Source organism: Pongo abelii, chromosome 7, assembly GCF_028885655.2.
Source record: "Pongo abelii isolate AG06213 chromosome 7, NHGRI_mPonAbe1-v2.0_pri, whole genome shotgun sequence".
Taxonomy (NCBI): Eukaryota; Metazoa; Chordata; class Mammalia; order Primates; family Hominidae; genus Pongo; species Pongo abelii.
Genome location: NC_071992.2, coordinates 105,825,191 through 105,841,642, shown reverse-complemented (window position 1 = coordinate 105,841,642; position 16,452 = coordinate 105,825,191). Strand labels below are relative to the sequence as shown.

At 36.9% G+C, this 16,452-nt stretch overlaps 1 protein-coding gene across 5 annotated transcripts in view; it reads left to right on the top strand.

Annotated features, from left to right (window-relative positions):
* Positions 1-486: 486 nt before the first annotated feature.
* Positions 487-16,452, top strand: part of NBN (nibrin) — a 55,979-nt gene continuing 40,013 nt past the window's right edge. For 2 of the 5 annotated variants that reach the window (XM_063726280.1, XM_054560854.2), the window contains exons 1-7: positions 774-1,298; positions 2,326-2,459; positions 3,643-3,791; positions 4,299-4,458; positions 6,872-6,975; positions 13,927-14,044; positions 14,667-14,860. In XM_063726280.1, the coding sequence (XP_063582350.1) occupies positions 1,286-1,298; positions 2,326-2,459; positions 3,643-3,791; positions 4,299-4,458; positions 6,872-6,975; positions 13,927-14,044; positions 14,667-14,860 (872 nt within the window). In that variant the 5' untranslated portion in view covers positions 774-1,285. 5 annotated transcript variants of the gene reach the window in all.

Sequence of the window (16,452 nt, the reverse complement as noted above, 5' to 3'; positions counted from 1 at the left end):
CCAGCTTGAGACAGGTGGAAGTGGAAAGGAAGGGTATTAAATACAGGAGACTGCCCAGTATTTAGCATGTGATTAGCTGAAAGTGTGGCATTATGAAATAAAGACGTTAAGACAAGTTGATTTGAACTTAGAAAAGAGTAAAAATAATGAGTTTACTTCGAGGTGAAATCCTTATCTTCATCATTATTATCACCATTACTAGAATCCAAAGCAACACCTGCAATTTAAGAAATTGCAAACGCACGAAACTACATAACTGGTCAGTATTTTAATGCATTTAATTAAAAATTTTCCTTATGTTACTTTGGAGTTAGTTTTAAAAATTATTTTCGTTCATAATCAGGAAAGGTAGTAACCTTACATTCAGCGACACCTTAGAAACATACCCTTTTAACGCAGCACATTTCAATACAGATTGTGCTGTTCCTTTTCCAACCACCAGGTGGCGGCCACGCGCCCAAGTCGCACTCCCGCCTCATCCAAGGAAGCCTGCGTGGCTCCCGGGAGCGCGCACGTCCCGGAGCCCGTGCCGACCGCAGGCGCCGTATCCGCGCTCGTCTAGCAGCCCCGGTTACGCGGTTGCACGTCGGCCCCAGCCCTGAGGAGCCGGACCGATGTGGAAACTGCTGCCCGCCGCGGGCCCGGCAGGAGGTAAGGGCAGAAGGGAGGCCTCGGGGCCCATTTTCCCGGTAGCGACTGCCTCGGGGGAGGGCCTGCGGGTGATGATTCCTGCGTCGCGTCCGTTCCTGCCCGGGGACGCTGCGGAAGCGGTCGCAGAAGCGGCGAGTACGCTGTATGGCAAGCGCGTATTCTTCCCGGGCGGCGCGGCGGCTGTGAGCTGGAATTCAGCGCGGGCGGTGGGGTGATTGCGGCGCCCCCTGGCGGCACTCCTCCTCGCCTCTCCTGACTCCCCCTCTCTCCCAGCCGCACCCGCGCGCCGTTGCAGCGCTCGGGCTGGATGGCCTGCGGGTAAGCGGCAGCCCGCGCCTAGTGGGAACCCCCGGCAGGAAGTTAGCATGGGCGGACCACACGGGGGCCACACAGGACGTGAAGAACTGCTGGACAGTTTGGGGAAATGACTACCACGAAAAGGCTTACTTTCAGTTTTGTTTCAGACTCCTTTTCCACAATGTCATCAGAACAACGGGAAAAGTCGATTTTTTCCCCTTCATTTCCCGCAGTGTGAAATGTGATCACATGTTAATTGGTTGTCCGTGGTGGGTGTGAAGGGTCTTGTCTTCGGGAAGTTTACCTGATGATTGGCAAAGATCTATGTAGAGACTAAATGGACTGGCAGGGTAAGAGAGTATGGAGAGCGCCAAACTAAATAAATTTTATGCTGTAAAGACTCACAGGTCAAGGCGTCCCTGGAGACCTGGCTCTCCTGGACTCCCTACTCTTTATCTGCCCTAATCTCCCTGCCACTCGGGTAACTCGGGTAACGAAATTATGCTCCCAGACTCAACTCTGCATGTCTCCAATATGTATACTGTTACTCCAACAACTTATGATTTACAGCAGTTTTAAAAGAAACTGATAACCCTTTCCCACTGATTGGAGATGCTATCTTTAAGATAAAAACAAAATTTCAAAAAACGTAAGCGTGCATCTTAGTCAGGACTTTGTTGCATTGGTCTGTGTTATTTACTCCTGGTCCAGTACCATACTTTTAGTTTTACGGCATATTTTGCCGTCTGGTAGGGCAAGCTCCTATAATATTCACATTTTTCTTGATTTTTTTTTTTTTTTTGAAAGGAGTCTCACTCTGTCACCGAGGCTGGAGTGCAGTGGCACTGTGTCGGCTCACTGCAACCTCCATCCCCTGAGTTCAAGCACTTCTCTTGCTTCAGCCTCCCAAGTAGCTGGGATTACAGGCCTGAGTATCTTTTTTTATAGTTTCCTGATATTTTTGTTTGTCAAGTTCCAAACATAATATTGTGATTGTTGCTAGGTAATACATTAAGTTTTTAAGTTAATTTGAGAGAACATTGACTCCTTTCAGCATTGCTTTCCCTTTATAAAAATGATGTAGCCTTCTGTCTATTTAGATAACCTTTTTTTCTTTTTCTCTTTTTTATTGTATTTTAAATTTTGTTGTTGTTACTCCTGAAACACCATAGTTAGATAACCTTTGGTAGCCTTCGGTGACGCTTTACTGAAAACACAAGTTTGACATATGTAACGTTGACTAACATTTGAATAACAAAATAAAGGTGTTTTGTTTAATATTTGTCATACCTGTATCATATACACTTACATGTATGTGTGTGTTCATGTACATGTGTGTCTATCAACTTATCTTTTTTAAAAAAAAATTTATCTCAGGAGAACCATACAGACTTTTGACTGGCGTTGAGTACGTTGTTGGAAGGAAAAACTGTGCCATTCTAATTGAAAAGGATCAGTCGATCAGCCGAAATCATGCTGTGTTAACTGCTAACTTTTCTGTAACCAACCTGGTATGTTACTAATTTTATTTCACTAGTTTCCAGTAAGGGGGTTGAAATCACAAAATATTCTCTTGGTGTGTATGTGAGAGAGAGTTCACAGGATTTGTCATTTTATAGAGCTGTGTAGACTTTTTTAATGTTAACAAAATTACTTATATTGTGGCAGTGGTACCAGTGGTATTTGTTCATTTTGAGATTTGAAGTTTCTATTTCAGTAATTTACTCTTTGTTTCAGTTAGAAACTCAGAGGAAGTAGGACATATTTATTTTTATTTGCTTACTAAACATTTATTGTTTACTGTTAGTTTGGTGCAAAAGTAATTGCTGTTTTTGCCATTAGCAGTAATGTGTTTTTATGTGTCAGTAACTGTGCCAACCCTGGGAATAGAACAATGAACAGACCTTCATGACTCTGGCTCTTAAAGAGGTTATGTAGCTGTGTGGAAATGGGCATTTCTCATATAATACAAGTTTTTGCAATGGGAATTGATTTGTTTTATTAGGGAAATGCTTACTTATGCCCCACAGCTCCTTTAAATGGCTTTCAGTTTGTTTTGATCATAACCTTGGGTGATAAAAGTGCTAAAAAAAATTCATAAATATTTGTACTCATGATAACGCTGGTGGTAATAAGATAGGCCATTATTTTAATCAAAGATTGCTTATATGCGATCTGAATTTGTTCAGTTTTATTTAGGTTTTGTTTCTATTCTTTTAGGTATAGAAAAACATTATTGAAATTTCTACAGAAAAAGTAAAATTGTTACTGTAAGTCAGAAACACTAGCCTATAACCTCGTATTCTCATGGGACTAATTTTTACAATGTGGTTTTGATACTGTAAAACAAACAAAAAAAGATCTAGGAATGAAATTGTCATGTTTTAAATAGACTGCACCAAAGCAAAAAATTCTCAAATGCGTGTGAGGGTTCAGGAGAATCCCCACTGACTTACACAAATAAAGAACATGTGTGTTCTAGGAGGGGTAATCCTGGGTTAAGAAACTTCCCTAAGGGGAAATATGAATTGTTGGTTGAATGGTCTTCCTCTCAAGGCAGCCAAAGCGGTAATTGTTGTCTGCTGTGTTGGGAGGTTAGCCACCTGCCTATTGTCTTTTCTTTTGAAATCTTTTTCTCTGAGAAGTGAATGTACTGAGTGGTAAAAGACTTTAAATTATTTGCTAACTTTTCAGAGTCAAACAGATGAAATCCCTGTATTGACATTAAAAGATAATTCTAAGTATGGTACCTTTGTTAATGAGGAAAAAATGCAGAATGGCTTTTCCCGAACTTTGAAGTCGGGGGATAGTATTACTTTTGGAGTGTTTGAAAGTAAATTCAGGTAAGACATTTTTAAATTGATTTTAAAATGGACAGCTTTATTTCAGCCAAATCCTAAAGGAAAATGATATTTCTGATTACTGAATTTAAAACAGTATAATTTAGTTCCTGCTTAGCACAGTATTGGACTCTGTGCCATGGGTGGTGAGTGCATTTTGTACATAACGGTGATGAGAGTTTGAGTGACATCACGGTGATGAGAGTTTGAGTGGGCCCTGAGGGACTTCATGGGAAATTACATTTCTTCGATTCCTCATTGGTGAAGGTATAATGTTAACTTTTGGTCATTGTTTTTTCTTCATTTGGACTCAAGACTTAGGATTTGATAATTTTCTAGGTTACAAAGCTTAATGATGAGGAATTGATAATTTCATAGGTTACAAAGGGTAACAATAAATAAAAGTTACGATAACAGTATATGATGTGAGCTTAAAGTTTTAAAGTACTAAAAGTTGCCATCTCTGCAACTCTGATACTATAACTTTATTTAACTTATTCTCATTTACAGAATAGAGTATGAGCCGTTGGTTGCATGCTCTTCTTGTTTAGATGTCTCTGGGAAAACTGCTTTAAATCAAGCTATATTGCAACTTGGAGGATTTACTGTAAACAATTGGACAGAAGAATGCACTCACCTTGTCATGGTATCAGTGAAAGTTACCATTAAAGTAGGTTGAATGTCTTGTTCTTATGTTAAAATAAGTTATTTGAATTTAAGCTTACCCACTATACACAGATTTTTTTAAAAAATTACTTTAAAACTATCAGAACTGTTAGTTGTAGATTTATATATACCCACTCCATCCCTTTGTATACCATTTAGGCTTGAGTGGCTTTTCAGATAACCTGTTTATTATCTGAGACAAGCCAAAAGCAACTAAGATTATATTTCAGATTTTGTTTAGCATTTTAAAAAGCGATTCTGTTGTCCTTCCACCAAGAAGGTTATGACAGTGCATAGTTTGTGTTTTCAGTCTTAACACAACGCAACTAGAGATTAACTGCCAGTCTTCAAAGTTAGCATCTCATGTCTCTTCTACCAAGTTGTCTTTCTCCAATCTCCAGGTGGTTCATCTCCTTTTAAACAGGTTGACCTATAGATTTGTGAGATCCTTTTAGGTTAATATCTATAGTAAAAAGCCACAAATACTTAGATTCCTTTGTTAAAACTCCTTTAGTATTTAATATAATTAAACTAGAATTATGTTTTATAGCTAAAGAGTTATCATGGAGAAAGGCTTGCCACTCAGCTGGAACTCAACTTGTACTTTGGTGGGGTTGTCTGTAATCAAGGGTTTTTTTATTTTTACAAGTTTATGAAAGTGGTTTTATAAATTCAGCAGTGTGATTAGCCTCCAGAGTACTAATATATGCATATAAACTCACAAATAGTAGGTTTACAAATCAAAGTGTCCATTTATGGTTTTCAGTAGGGATGCACCTTTACCAGAATATTTAAGTGTGGACGCTAGCACAGTCCTCTTTAAGATATTACTTAAGAAATAGAGTAGGTAATCATACACTGGCTTGGTTGGTGTGAAATACAATCAAAGGTAGTTAAATTGTCTTGAGAGATATTTTACTACATCTGTGACAGACCTGGACACTTCCAGCAAGTGGGATCCTGATGACCACCTTGTGAATTGCTCCATTACACACACCAACATGGTTTACGGAGTAATTTGTTAAAAAAAATTCCTGGTCATTCATATGCCAAAATAGAAAACCTTGTTGTTATATTATTTTTTTGGTAAATTTCCTGAAAGTACAGTTAGCTTATAGTTTTTAAATCATTGAATGTTAGAGCCAAAAAGGAATTTAAAGACCATTTATTCTTACTATTAGCTACTTAAAAAAACAACAAGAACAACAACAACAAAAAAAGCCTTCAGTTCAACTTTTATTTTCTGAAGTGTAAACTGAGGCATGGACCAATTAATTTCCCAAGTCACATGTATTAGAGTTTACCCAATACAGTGTTGATTTGCACATTACTGGTTCATGCTAGTTTATTTCTTTCACTTTGGAAGGTGGTATCTTTCAGGTTCCATTCTTGAGAGACAATCTAAATCTGCTTGCACCTATATAGACAATAAAATACCCTGTGTTATTGAAAGCATATTCATGGCTGGGTGCAGTGGCTTGTGTCTGTAATCCCAGCACTTTGGGATGCCGAGGCGGGAGGATTGCTTGAGCCCAGGAATCTGAGACCAGCCTGGGCAACATAGTGAGACTCCATCTCTACAAAAAATTTTAAAAATTAGCTGGGTATGGTGGCATGTGCCTGTAGTCCCAGCTACTCAGGAGGCTGAGACAGGAGGATTGCTTGAGCCCAGCAGGTTGAGGCTGCAGTGAACCAGGATTGCGCCACTGCAGTCCAGCCTGGACAACAGAGCGAGACCCTGTCTCAAAAATAAAAAAGCATATTTATATTATTCTGAATCTTATTTTCATTGCCCACTGTAGCATTTTCTAACGTTTGTCGTATTTTTTGGATGTATCATATTTGAGGCTTATAGCTTAATTCACATGGGAGTTTAAGTTCTTTTTTTTCCACTTTATATGTACTTATTTTGTGCTTTTACCAAAATTATTTCTTTATTTACTTTCTCAAAAAGGGTTTATTGCGTAGTTAGAATCTTTTTGAAAGACAGTTAGTCTAAGAATAGCTCATGTTCATCTCCTAATATTGTCTTCCCTGCAGCAGATATGTTACGTTTCCTCAATTCTGAAATATATTTTTAACATTTTAATGTCTTCGAAAGTGGAATGCATTTTAAAATTGACTTTTATTTTATGTTGTTCCACCCTTTCGAAAAAAGCAGTTTTAAAAATTAGTATTATAATTGGTGACTTTTTATAATTGAGTGATTATATTGTGATTTATGTTCTGAAATAATGCAGTGACCAAAGACCGACTTCTATTTTATAGATTGTGGCTTCTTTATAAATTTAGAGAGATGAAAGGGAAAAGATTATTTTTTATGGATGTAAACAGCCTCTTTGTAGTTTATAACTTAAAACTTTTCTTTAAAAAATGCTAGCATGTGAATATATATAATCACGTTTTCTTCATTTTAGACAATATGTGCACTCATTTGTGGACGTCCAATTGTAAAGCCAGAATATTTTACTGAATTCCTGAAAGCAGTTCAGTCCAAGAAGCAGCTTCCACAAATTGAAAGGTATATTATGTATTTTAAATATAACAAGATGTCACTTATAATATATGATAGCATTGATTTTTATTTAGGTTAATTCCCTCTTTAATGCTTGTTTCAGGATGTAATAGTTGCTGTGTTATAGTTCGGTATTGTTAATGGAAGGTTTTTTGTTAGTATGTAAAGAAAGACTTCCCCAAATTTCTTTGTTGGTTATTCTGTATCTCTGAAACAAATGTTAAATATGTGCTAATATTTAAAGAAAAAAATGGAAAGACAGTAAATGGCACTGAGGTAACGTCATGGTCAGAAGAGCACATATGTCAGTTCCAGGCATCACGCCACAGTTAGCTCTGGAATTGTGTGGTGCAGCAGCCCTCTTTGGGAGCCACATAGTCCAGAATATTAACAGCACCATAGCTTTGGGAATGGAGCTTAGTTTTTCTGAGCTCCAGTTACTCATTGCAAAATTGAGACTAATACCTACCTAGCTGAGTTAAAAAGTCAGGAAACAACAGATGCTGGCAAGGCTGGGGAGAAATAAGAATGCTTTTACACTGTTGGTGGAGGTGTAAATTAGTTCAACCATTGTGGAAGACAGTGTGGTGATTCCTTAAGGATCTAGAACCAGAAATACCAATTGACCCAGCAATCTCATTACTGGGTATATACCCAAAGGATTAAAAATCATTCCACTGTGAAGACACATGCACACATATGTTTATTGCAGCACTATTAACAACAGCAAAGACTTGGAACCAACCAAAATGCCCATCAATGATAGACTGGGTATATGTCCATACGCATGCACATATACACCATGGAATACTATGCAGCCATAAAAGAGAATGAGTTCATGTCTTTTGCAGGGACATGGATGAAGCTGGAAACCATCATTCTCAGCAAACTAACACAGGAACAGAAAACCAAACACCGTATGTTCTCACTCATAAGTGGGAGTTGAACAATGAGAACACATGGCCACAGGGAAGGGAGCATAACATACCAGGGCCTGCTTGGGGGTGGGGGACAAGGGGAGGGAGAGCATTAGGACAAATACCTAATGCATGTGGGTCTTAAAACCTAGACGACAGGTTGGTAGGTGCAGCAGACCACCATGGCACATGGATACCTATATAACAAATCTGCATGTTCTGCACACGTATCCCAGAACTTAAAGTAACATTAAAAAAAGAAAATTTAAATGTTATGCCAGTTAGGAATTTTATTACTAATTTTAATATATTTTGAGCTGCTGTAAGCTATTTGGCTTAATGTTAGTTTTTTAGGGACTGTTTAATACCTGATAACAGCTGTCTGCTTTTAAAAGTAATCAAAAATCAGGTTTTTCTCTTTGTTTCTAATTTTTATCTGGGAATTTTTTTTGTATTTTATACTCCAGTTGGCAGATAATGCGATATATTTGGACTCTGGAAAAATGTACTCAGATTTTAAAAAAGAGGATTCTTAACATTTTTTGAGTCCAAGACCCCTCAATATGTGCCAGGTCTGACGTGCAGACCCTGACCCAGTGACAGATGAACAAATGCACTCAAACACAGGTATCCAGTGAAAGAGCGAGCTAGGGGGCTGGGCCACCCACAGACACAGAGGAGGGTGCTGTAAAGAGTTAGCAGCTGTGGCCCTGACTAGCTGTTGCTGTGGTCATTTATTCAGTATAGATTTAATGACAAAGGCTTTGAGTCAACACACTTGTGGATAATTAACATGGTTCCCCTCCCCGGAGAGAGCAGTCCTACCAATGATTAAAGGCCAGGTTCTAAGCTAAGTAACTTATCTAGATCAGTTTCTTAACATCCCTTGTTATCTAACCTAAGCTTTCAGGCACTGTATAAAAGAATCTGGCTGCCTTCAGCCAAATCCTATTCCGAAACTGATGTAAAACCGTCTTGCCTTCCAAGGTTTGCATCTTTCTCCATTTTTTCCCACCACCCTGACTGAACTCCTGCAAATATGAAAGCAGGCCAGCCCTGGTGGCTCATGCCTGTAATCCTGGCACTTCGGGAGGCCAAGGTAGGCAGATCACTTGGGGTCAGGAGTTCGAGACCAGCGGGACCAACATGGTGATACCCTGTCTCTACTAAAAATACAAAATTAGCTGGGTGTGGTGGCAGGTGCCTGTAATCCCAGCTACTTGGAAGACTGACGTGTAAGAATCCCTTGAATCCAGGAAGTGGAGGTTGCAGTGAGCCGAGATCCCACCACTGCACTCCAGCCTGGGTGACTCAAAAAAAAAAAAAGATGAAAGCACTGGTCTCACCTCAAGAAACTTCACCGACATAACTACAAACTTGCATAGTATTTTAACAGCATCACATATTTCCCTGAAGCCTCTTGATGAACCTCGCTGAGGAAGTACATAAATCTTGTAAATAATGACTCTAGCTGCAAATAATGAACTATTCTTAATTCTAGATTATACTTGAGGGTAGAGGAGTCTGATAAGTTTTCACTACTAGTAGATATATTTCGTGGTCTTGGAGTTTTTAGAATTAGTCGTTGATTCCTCTTTTTGTTCACATTGTCAGTTGTGTTTAACCTAAGGGTGTTGTTGACCAAGTTCAACATAATCTTTTTCTAGATTTAATTTTTGATTGTATCAATGTAGATGATGACTATACAACATCCCTACCATAAGATTGTTGAATACCTCCTAATTTGGTGTTAACTAGGACAGGTTATTTATCCTATTAACCCATATTTGATGATGGCAATTGGTAATACAGTTTTTAAATATATTTAGTTATTTGCCTTAATAGAGTCCTATACCTATCTGGATCCATTTTGATGTGCTTGTTGAAGGCTCATTTGTCTGAGTACTCAATTAGCAGAAAAAAGATTCAATTTGTAAACATTAATAGAAGGAATGGGTTACGAAAAGGATATGAAATAAATTGTGGTGACTCCTTTGATTACATAAGTACCTCTAATGTTCCAAAAAAGCATGACTGCTAGTCCTGGATTTAAATTAGGAGGCATACTATAATATTTTTTCCAATAAAGTGTACAGTCCTATTTAGTACAGCTATGTCTACATCTTTGCACTGTTACCAAGAAACAGGATATGACAGTTATAACTTCATGTAGATGAAATGATTTGCAATATCTCATTTTCCTTGACTGTCATCAAAGTAGTGAAGTAGATGAAGTCATTTTTAGAAGAACACATTTAAAAGGAGTGTTTAATTTCAATAATCTGTGCTCTAATGGAGGAGATTTGTATGTCTAAATGTAAGGAGATTATCCCCTAGAAAGGAGGGGGAGTTGGCTTTTATTTGAGTTTTACAAAGTCTCTCATGTTGTAGGATGGTGTATTAATTATTTCAAACAACAAGTATTGTTTTAGTGAGACACTCTTGAGAGATGGAGTCCTCCATGGGTCCCTTGCATTCATAAACAATTTGCTGAATAGGCAAAGAATGCAAAGCCTTGACCCTCCTTTACACAGACCATTTCTCAAGGGTATGTTTGCAGTGAGAAACCTCGAGGGGTGGAGTAATGTTTCCTTCCTGTGACAAAATGTAGGCTTGTTTAAAGCTTGTTATAATACCGGTGGTTTCCCAAGTTCAGTGTTCTCTCTCCTGTAACACACACTACTGTATGTACCTTTCGCTGTATGTACCCTCTACGTCTTCCCTATGGGACTTGGTTAGAGAGGAGACCTGCAGCAAACATACTGGGGCTCATGCTGCTTGCTTTGCTGTGACTCAGGAGTGTTTGTCTTCTGCCAGCATCCATGAAACAGAACAGGTTAACTTACCAGCTGGTAATCAAATCTCAGACCCAACAGACACATTGGCCTGAAATAATCTCAGTAAATGAAAGTTTGACAGTGTAGGAAGCTTATAGAAGTCACCTTACATAGTTAATTTAAATCGAAGGTAAGAAATATGACTAGTATTAGTAATTTTTTTCAGGAGATGGAACCTCACATTTGCAAATTGTGGATGTCACTGCAGTCTAGCCTTTTCAAGATCACCAAAAAAAAAAGAAAAAGCCATATAGTAAATGGTTCTAGAAATTGTGAACATATGCCTGCAGGACTAATGAAATAAACAGCTGTCCAGATATTGGACAAATAAGTATGTGTGGCTTGGGATAGAGTTTCTAGAGCCAGAATTATACATGGATTCAGAAAAATTCTGTATTTGCAAAATCTTCGTACAGAAGTGAAAATGATATACTGTAGGTTAGATGAAATTTATTGAAAATCATGTAAAGAATTTAAATAGAAAATGTGAATGGGAAAAAGCAAAATTTCTAGATTAATATCATTTTATAGAATGTATGATTCATAATATGTACCAGTTACTATGTAATAAAACATAATTATTTGTAGCTCTTGAAGTTTCTGTATAAACGAACCCAAAACATTTTAATTTTTTAATGATAGGAATTGGAGATCACTTTATATTTGTAGTATTGTTATATTCAGTCAATATGCCTCTAGCCTAGGTCTCTGACAGGTTACTTTCCTATTTTCCAGTTTTTGTACTAGTTTATTAAATTACTTAGAGTGTCAGAAATGCTTTAAAACTTCTAGAATGTAATGCTTCAGAAGTAGTGATTTTTAATGATCTCTTCACATTCATCACTAGTCTCTTCTTTCTTGTTCTCATCATTACACTGGTAAAGAGAAAAAGGCTTATGTAGGTATTTGAAATTCTAGAAGATAGTGTTTTTTGATCACTGTATTATCAATTATCTATGTATGAATATATCTATCATATATCAAATGTATGTATTACTAAGGATAACCCATGTTGGAGTCATAGCCAGCATTTGGTTATCTTCTAGATAATACAGTTTTGTATTTTTTTGTTCAAGATTGATCTTACCAAGTATTGGGGCTCAAATTTATCAGTGTTCTCAAAACAAAACCAAAATACATTGTTCAAGTTCTAGAATTTTAATACTTAAATCTATACTTGAGGGAATTGAAGGATGTTTATACTTTTTATTCACTTTTAAATTATTAGGTTGAATTTTTATTTATATTTTGTAATGTCAGTTTATTTCTAAATATGTATTGAATGCCTACAGTGAAGCAGGCAAGATAGACTTGTGGATATAATGATGAGCCAAAAAAAGTTACAGTTTCTGCCCTCATGGCACTTAGTGGAGGAACCAGCTGTTAAAGAATCACACTAATAAAGTTAGAATTCTGGTAGAGCCATTAGAGAGGCCTAACAGGCTACCATACACATATGTTTAGGAACCTGGCTCAACTTCATTGAACTAAGCTACAGTTAGCTGCTCCCTGGCTACTGTAAACTGTTATCTATGGCATAATTAAGAATGACAGTGTGAATACTATAAAGCTGTAGATAATTTAAAAATCATTCAACTTTAGTGTTTTGGGAAAGCAGGAAGAATCTCACATCTACTCAGTCATAGTTTTATAGTCATGTATGACTATAACACACAGTCATATGTGTTAAACATTTCCTTACTGTTTTTGTCTGTAACTGGCTCTGTAATCTGTCCTAGTGTTGTTACATTATTGTGTGGCCTAATTGGTAAACTAGTTATTTGTATATAAGTAAAGCATTAGTTGGCTTTTACACTAAAAAAGAAGTATAAGTTATGGGGGAATATTTATTAAGACATAAAGGATAAAAAGGATTCAAAGAGATATTAAAATTGATCCTTTTTATGTGTCCGAATGTCTACTAACTTTCCAGTGCTCTTATTGTAGATTTAGTTTTTGTTAACAGTTAAAATAGTTTCCACTGTTCTCTGTATATTTTAAAAGTAAAATAAATAGAATTTTAAAGTAGTTTGTTCAGAAAAACCATAACTAACACAGTGGCCTGCATTCTGTCCTGCCAAGTGAGTCTGCTCTTGCCTGCAGATAACTCTTTTGAGATTGCAGCTTCCAGAAATCATTGCTTTAAAATAGACTTACAGCATCTATTGTAGTGAAATTAAAATACATGCATCAGTTATCAAAAAAATTTTAAAGTATTGTAACTCTTCAATCATAACTTAGCTTTACTTTATGAAATATATATGTTTCCAAGGAGAAGTCCAGGGGAAAGATGTAAGGTAATCAGTTCTAAAGTGCTGGATGGTGACTCTTAATGACTGCAGTATTTTTACCACGTTGGATGTTGATCTCTGCAGATAGTTAACTCTTGATTTGTGACTGATCGTCCAGGTTGTGAATTTCTCCCTCCCTACATTATCCCCTTATCATCATCATCATGGGTTAGTAATTTTTACTGAAAGGAAGAGAGACAAGTTGAAATGCCAGTCAGTTATGAACAGCTGTAGCAAAAGATCTGATTATACAGGAAGTTGAAACTCTAGACTGATGAGAGGCTTAAGAATTATCTGTTGATATTTCTCCATTTCTTATTTTCCTTTATTTTCATGGATGATTAAGATGTTCTTATAGCATTAAAGAGCTAAAACATTATATTCTTTAGTCTTGTTTTGGAAATTTTATTTAAACTGAGTAAATAATGTCATTTTAAAAATTTCCTGAACTTCTCCTAAGAGATCTCTAACAAAACACTCAGAATAGATTGTGCGAGTAGAATTGAAACATGAGCGTTTTAATAGATATTTGCTCCTAAGTAAACACGAGATGCTAATAGAATTTGATCTGTATGGATGATGTTTCTCTGAAACTTTTGTAATTCAGATACCTTGTTTGAGTCATGTGTGTTTAATGTTCATCTTGTTATGATTGTCAACCTTGGATTATTTATTTTGAGATATTAATGATCAATTCTAGCTCTTCTTTGTGTCACCTGCCACCATATTTCTAGAAAACACGATTAGATGCTTTTTGTCATTTTGTCCCAGATAAAATTCTTACTTAAAAAAAAATACTATAAAGGTATTATGGAAATTACACCTTTTGAGTGTCAGATAGTTACTCCATTTACAAATTTAATAGCAAACATAGTAGTATGTAATTAGAATATACTTTAATTATTTTTACAGTTTTTACCCACCTCTTGATGAACCGTCTATTGGAAGTAAAAATGTTGATCTGTCAGGACGACAGGAAAGAAAACAGATCTTCAAAGGGAAAACATTTATATTTTTGAATGCCAAACAGGTAATTATGTTATAAGCTAAATTTTCCTAAAGAATACATTACCAACTAGGGTACGTTATTAACTCTTATCAGTAGTTGTTAACGTATTTCATTTTGGGATTTTGTGTAAAAGTGTGAAATAGAATAAAAAACAGCCCAGGCACCAGACCTGCCCAGTGATCATGGCTGTGATTACAGGGTTTCTTAAAATCTGTGATAATTGGCCTATTCATAAATATGCAAGTGAGGAGGACAGGAAACTTAGTTTTAACTTCTTTAGTTAGTAAGCTAAACCTCTTTAGTTAGTAAGCTAACTAAAGAAGTTAAATCTGTTGAATATGTTCTGTGTGCCAAAATGGGGTTTCCAAGAGTTTATGTTGTAGTGGAGAAATGCAGATAAGCCCAGAGTTAGAGTGCTGTTAGGAAGTGTGATGAGGAACCACAGAGAGTGTAACAGTTCCAGGGCTGCAGAGACCTGTTGAACTAGGGACTTTCTCAAAGTGGAAGCTGAAATTACCTACTCAAGAAGTAGCACCAAGTCTTCTTGAATTGTACTTCTATGTTTCCCAAATCAAATTCTTATAAGAATGTGTTCAAGAAATTATTACATTTTACTTTTAAAAATGTTTCCTTCCATTTTTAGCATAAGAAATTGAGTTCCGCAGTTGTCTTTGGAGGTGGGGAAGCTAGGTTGATAACAGAAGAGAATGAAGAAGAACATAATTTCTTTTTGGCTCCGGGAACGTGTGTTGTTGATACAGGAATAACAAACTCACAGACCTTAATTCCTGACTGTCAGAAGAAATGGATTCAGTCAATAATGGATATGCTCCAAAGGTATAGAATTATTCTTTATTAGTAAAAAACTGTAAGTGGGAGATTTTATGTTTAACCTTTTTTGTTGCTTTTCACCTAACAATGTAAAAGTAGATAGAAGAATTTTTATTTTTTTATTTTTTTATTTTGAGATGAAGTCTTGCTCTTGTTGTCCAGGCTGGAGTGCAGCGGCGCGATCTTGGCTCACTGCAACTTCTGCCTTCTGGGTTCAAGCAATTCTCCTGCCTTAGTCTCCTGAGTAGCTGGGATTACAGGCACTCCCCACCACACCCAGCTAATTTTTGTACTTTTAGTAGAGACAGGGTTTTGCCGTGTTGGCCAGGCTGGTCTTGAACTCCTGACCTCAGGTGATCCTCCTGCCTCGGCCTCCCAAAGTGTTGGGATTACAGGTATGAGCCACCGTGCCTGGCCTATTTTTTATTTTTTTGAGACAGGGTCTTGCTCTGTTGTCCAGGCTGGAGTGCAGTAGCACAATCTTAGCTCACTGCAACCTCTGCCTTCTGGGTTCAAACGATCATCTGCCTCAGCCACCCTAGTAGCTGGGACTACAGGTGTGCACCACCACACCCAGCTAATTTTTGTATTTTTAGTAGAGATGGAGTTTCAGCATGTTGGCCAGGTTGGTCTCTAACTCCCATCCTCAGATGATCCACCCACCTCGGCCTCCCAAAGTGCCGGGATTACAGGCGTGAGCTACTGCGCCCGGCCGATAAAAGAATTAATAAAAGGTTTTATAGTGTAATATACTTGAAAATTAATTGTGACTTGGTATATTAGATATAGAATATCTTTACTCATGACAGTTTTACTCAAAAATATTTTATGCTTTTTTGTTACTTTAATAGAATTTGTAGAATTTACCTCTGTAAATTAACAAAGTAGTATTAAGGGTTTTTTTTGCAGAATATGTTGCATTTGAGAAAGTTAAAACTCAAAGGCAAAAGGTTTTCTGCAATTGCCTAGCATTGAAATGTATTTGCCCTTTGATGGTTATTACCCATTAGAAAGACATATAAACATTTCTATCCTTATACAGGCTATTATGGGAAAGCAGAAAAAAAGTCAGATAGGTTGAAATGATGTTTGTAGTGTGGAGGGAGACTGTAAAAGAGCTAACTGAAGGATTTTTCTTAGACCTTAATTTGCATTAATAATCTTAGCATTGTTGAAGCCAGTAACTATTGTAGAAATATCAGGCTTGGCAGTCTTCTGACTAAATTACTCTTCATGTGGCAAAAAGTAGGTGAGGACTAAAGTGTTTATATGCCTGAAAAGTCCACAGCCAGCTTCCTACAAAAGATTCATTTTTCCTGTCCCAGGAGTCCTTCTGACCATGGGGGGATTTTCTTTTTTTCTCTTATGGGCTTGCTGAAATAAAAAGTAAAATTTTAGTCATCTATCCTATAAATATTTTACTTAATTGAGATGTATTAACTACTGTAAAAAAGAAGATATACTGTATAACAAAAATACTATCTTACTACTACAACACAAATTTACTGTAGTTCCATTGTGTTTTAGGCACTGGAAATATAATGAAAAACAAGATAGTCACGGTCTCTGCCATCACTGGAGTTTACTGTCTAGAGGGA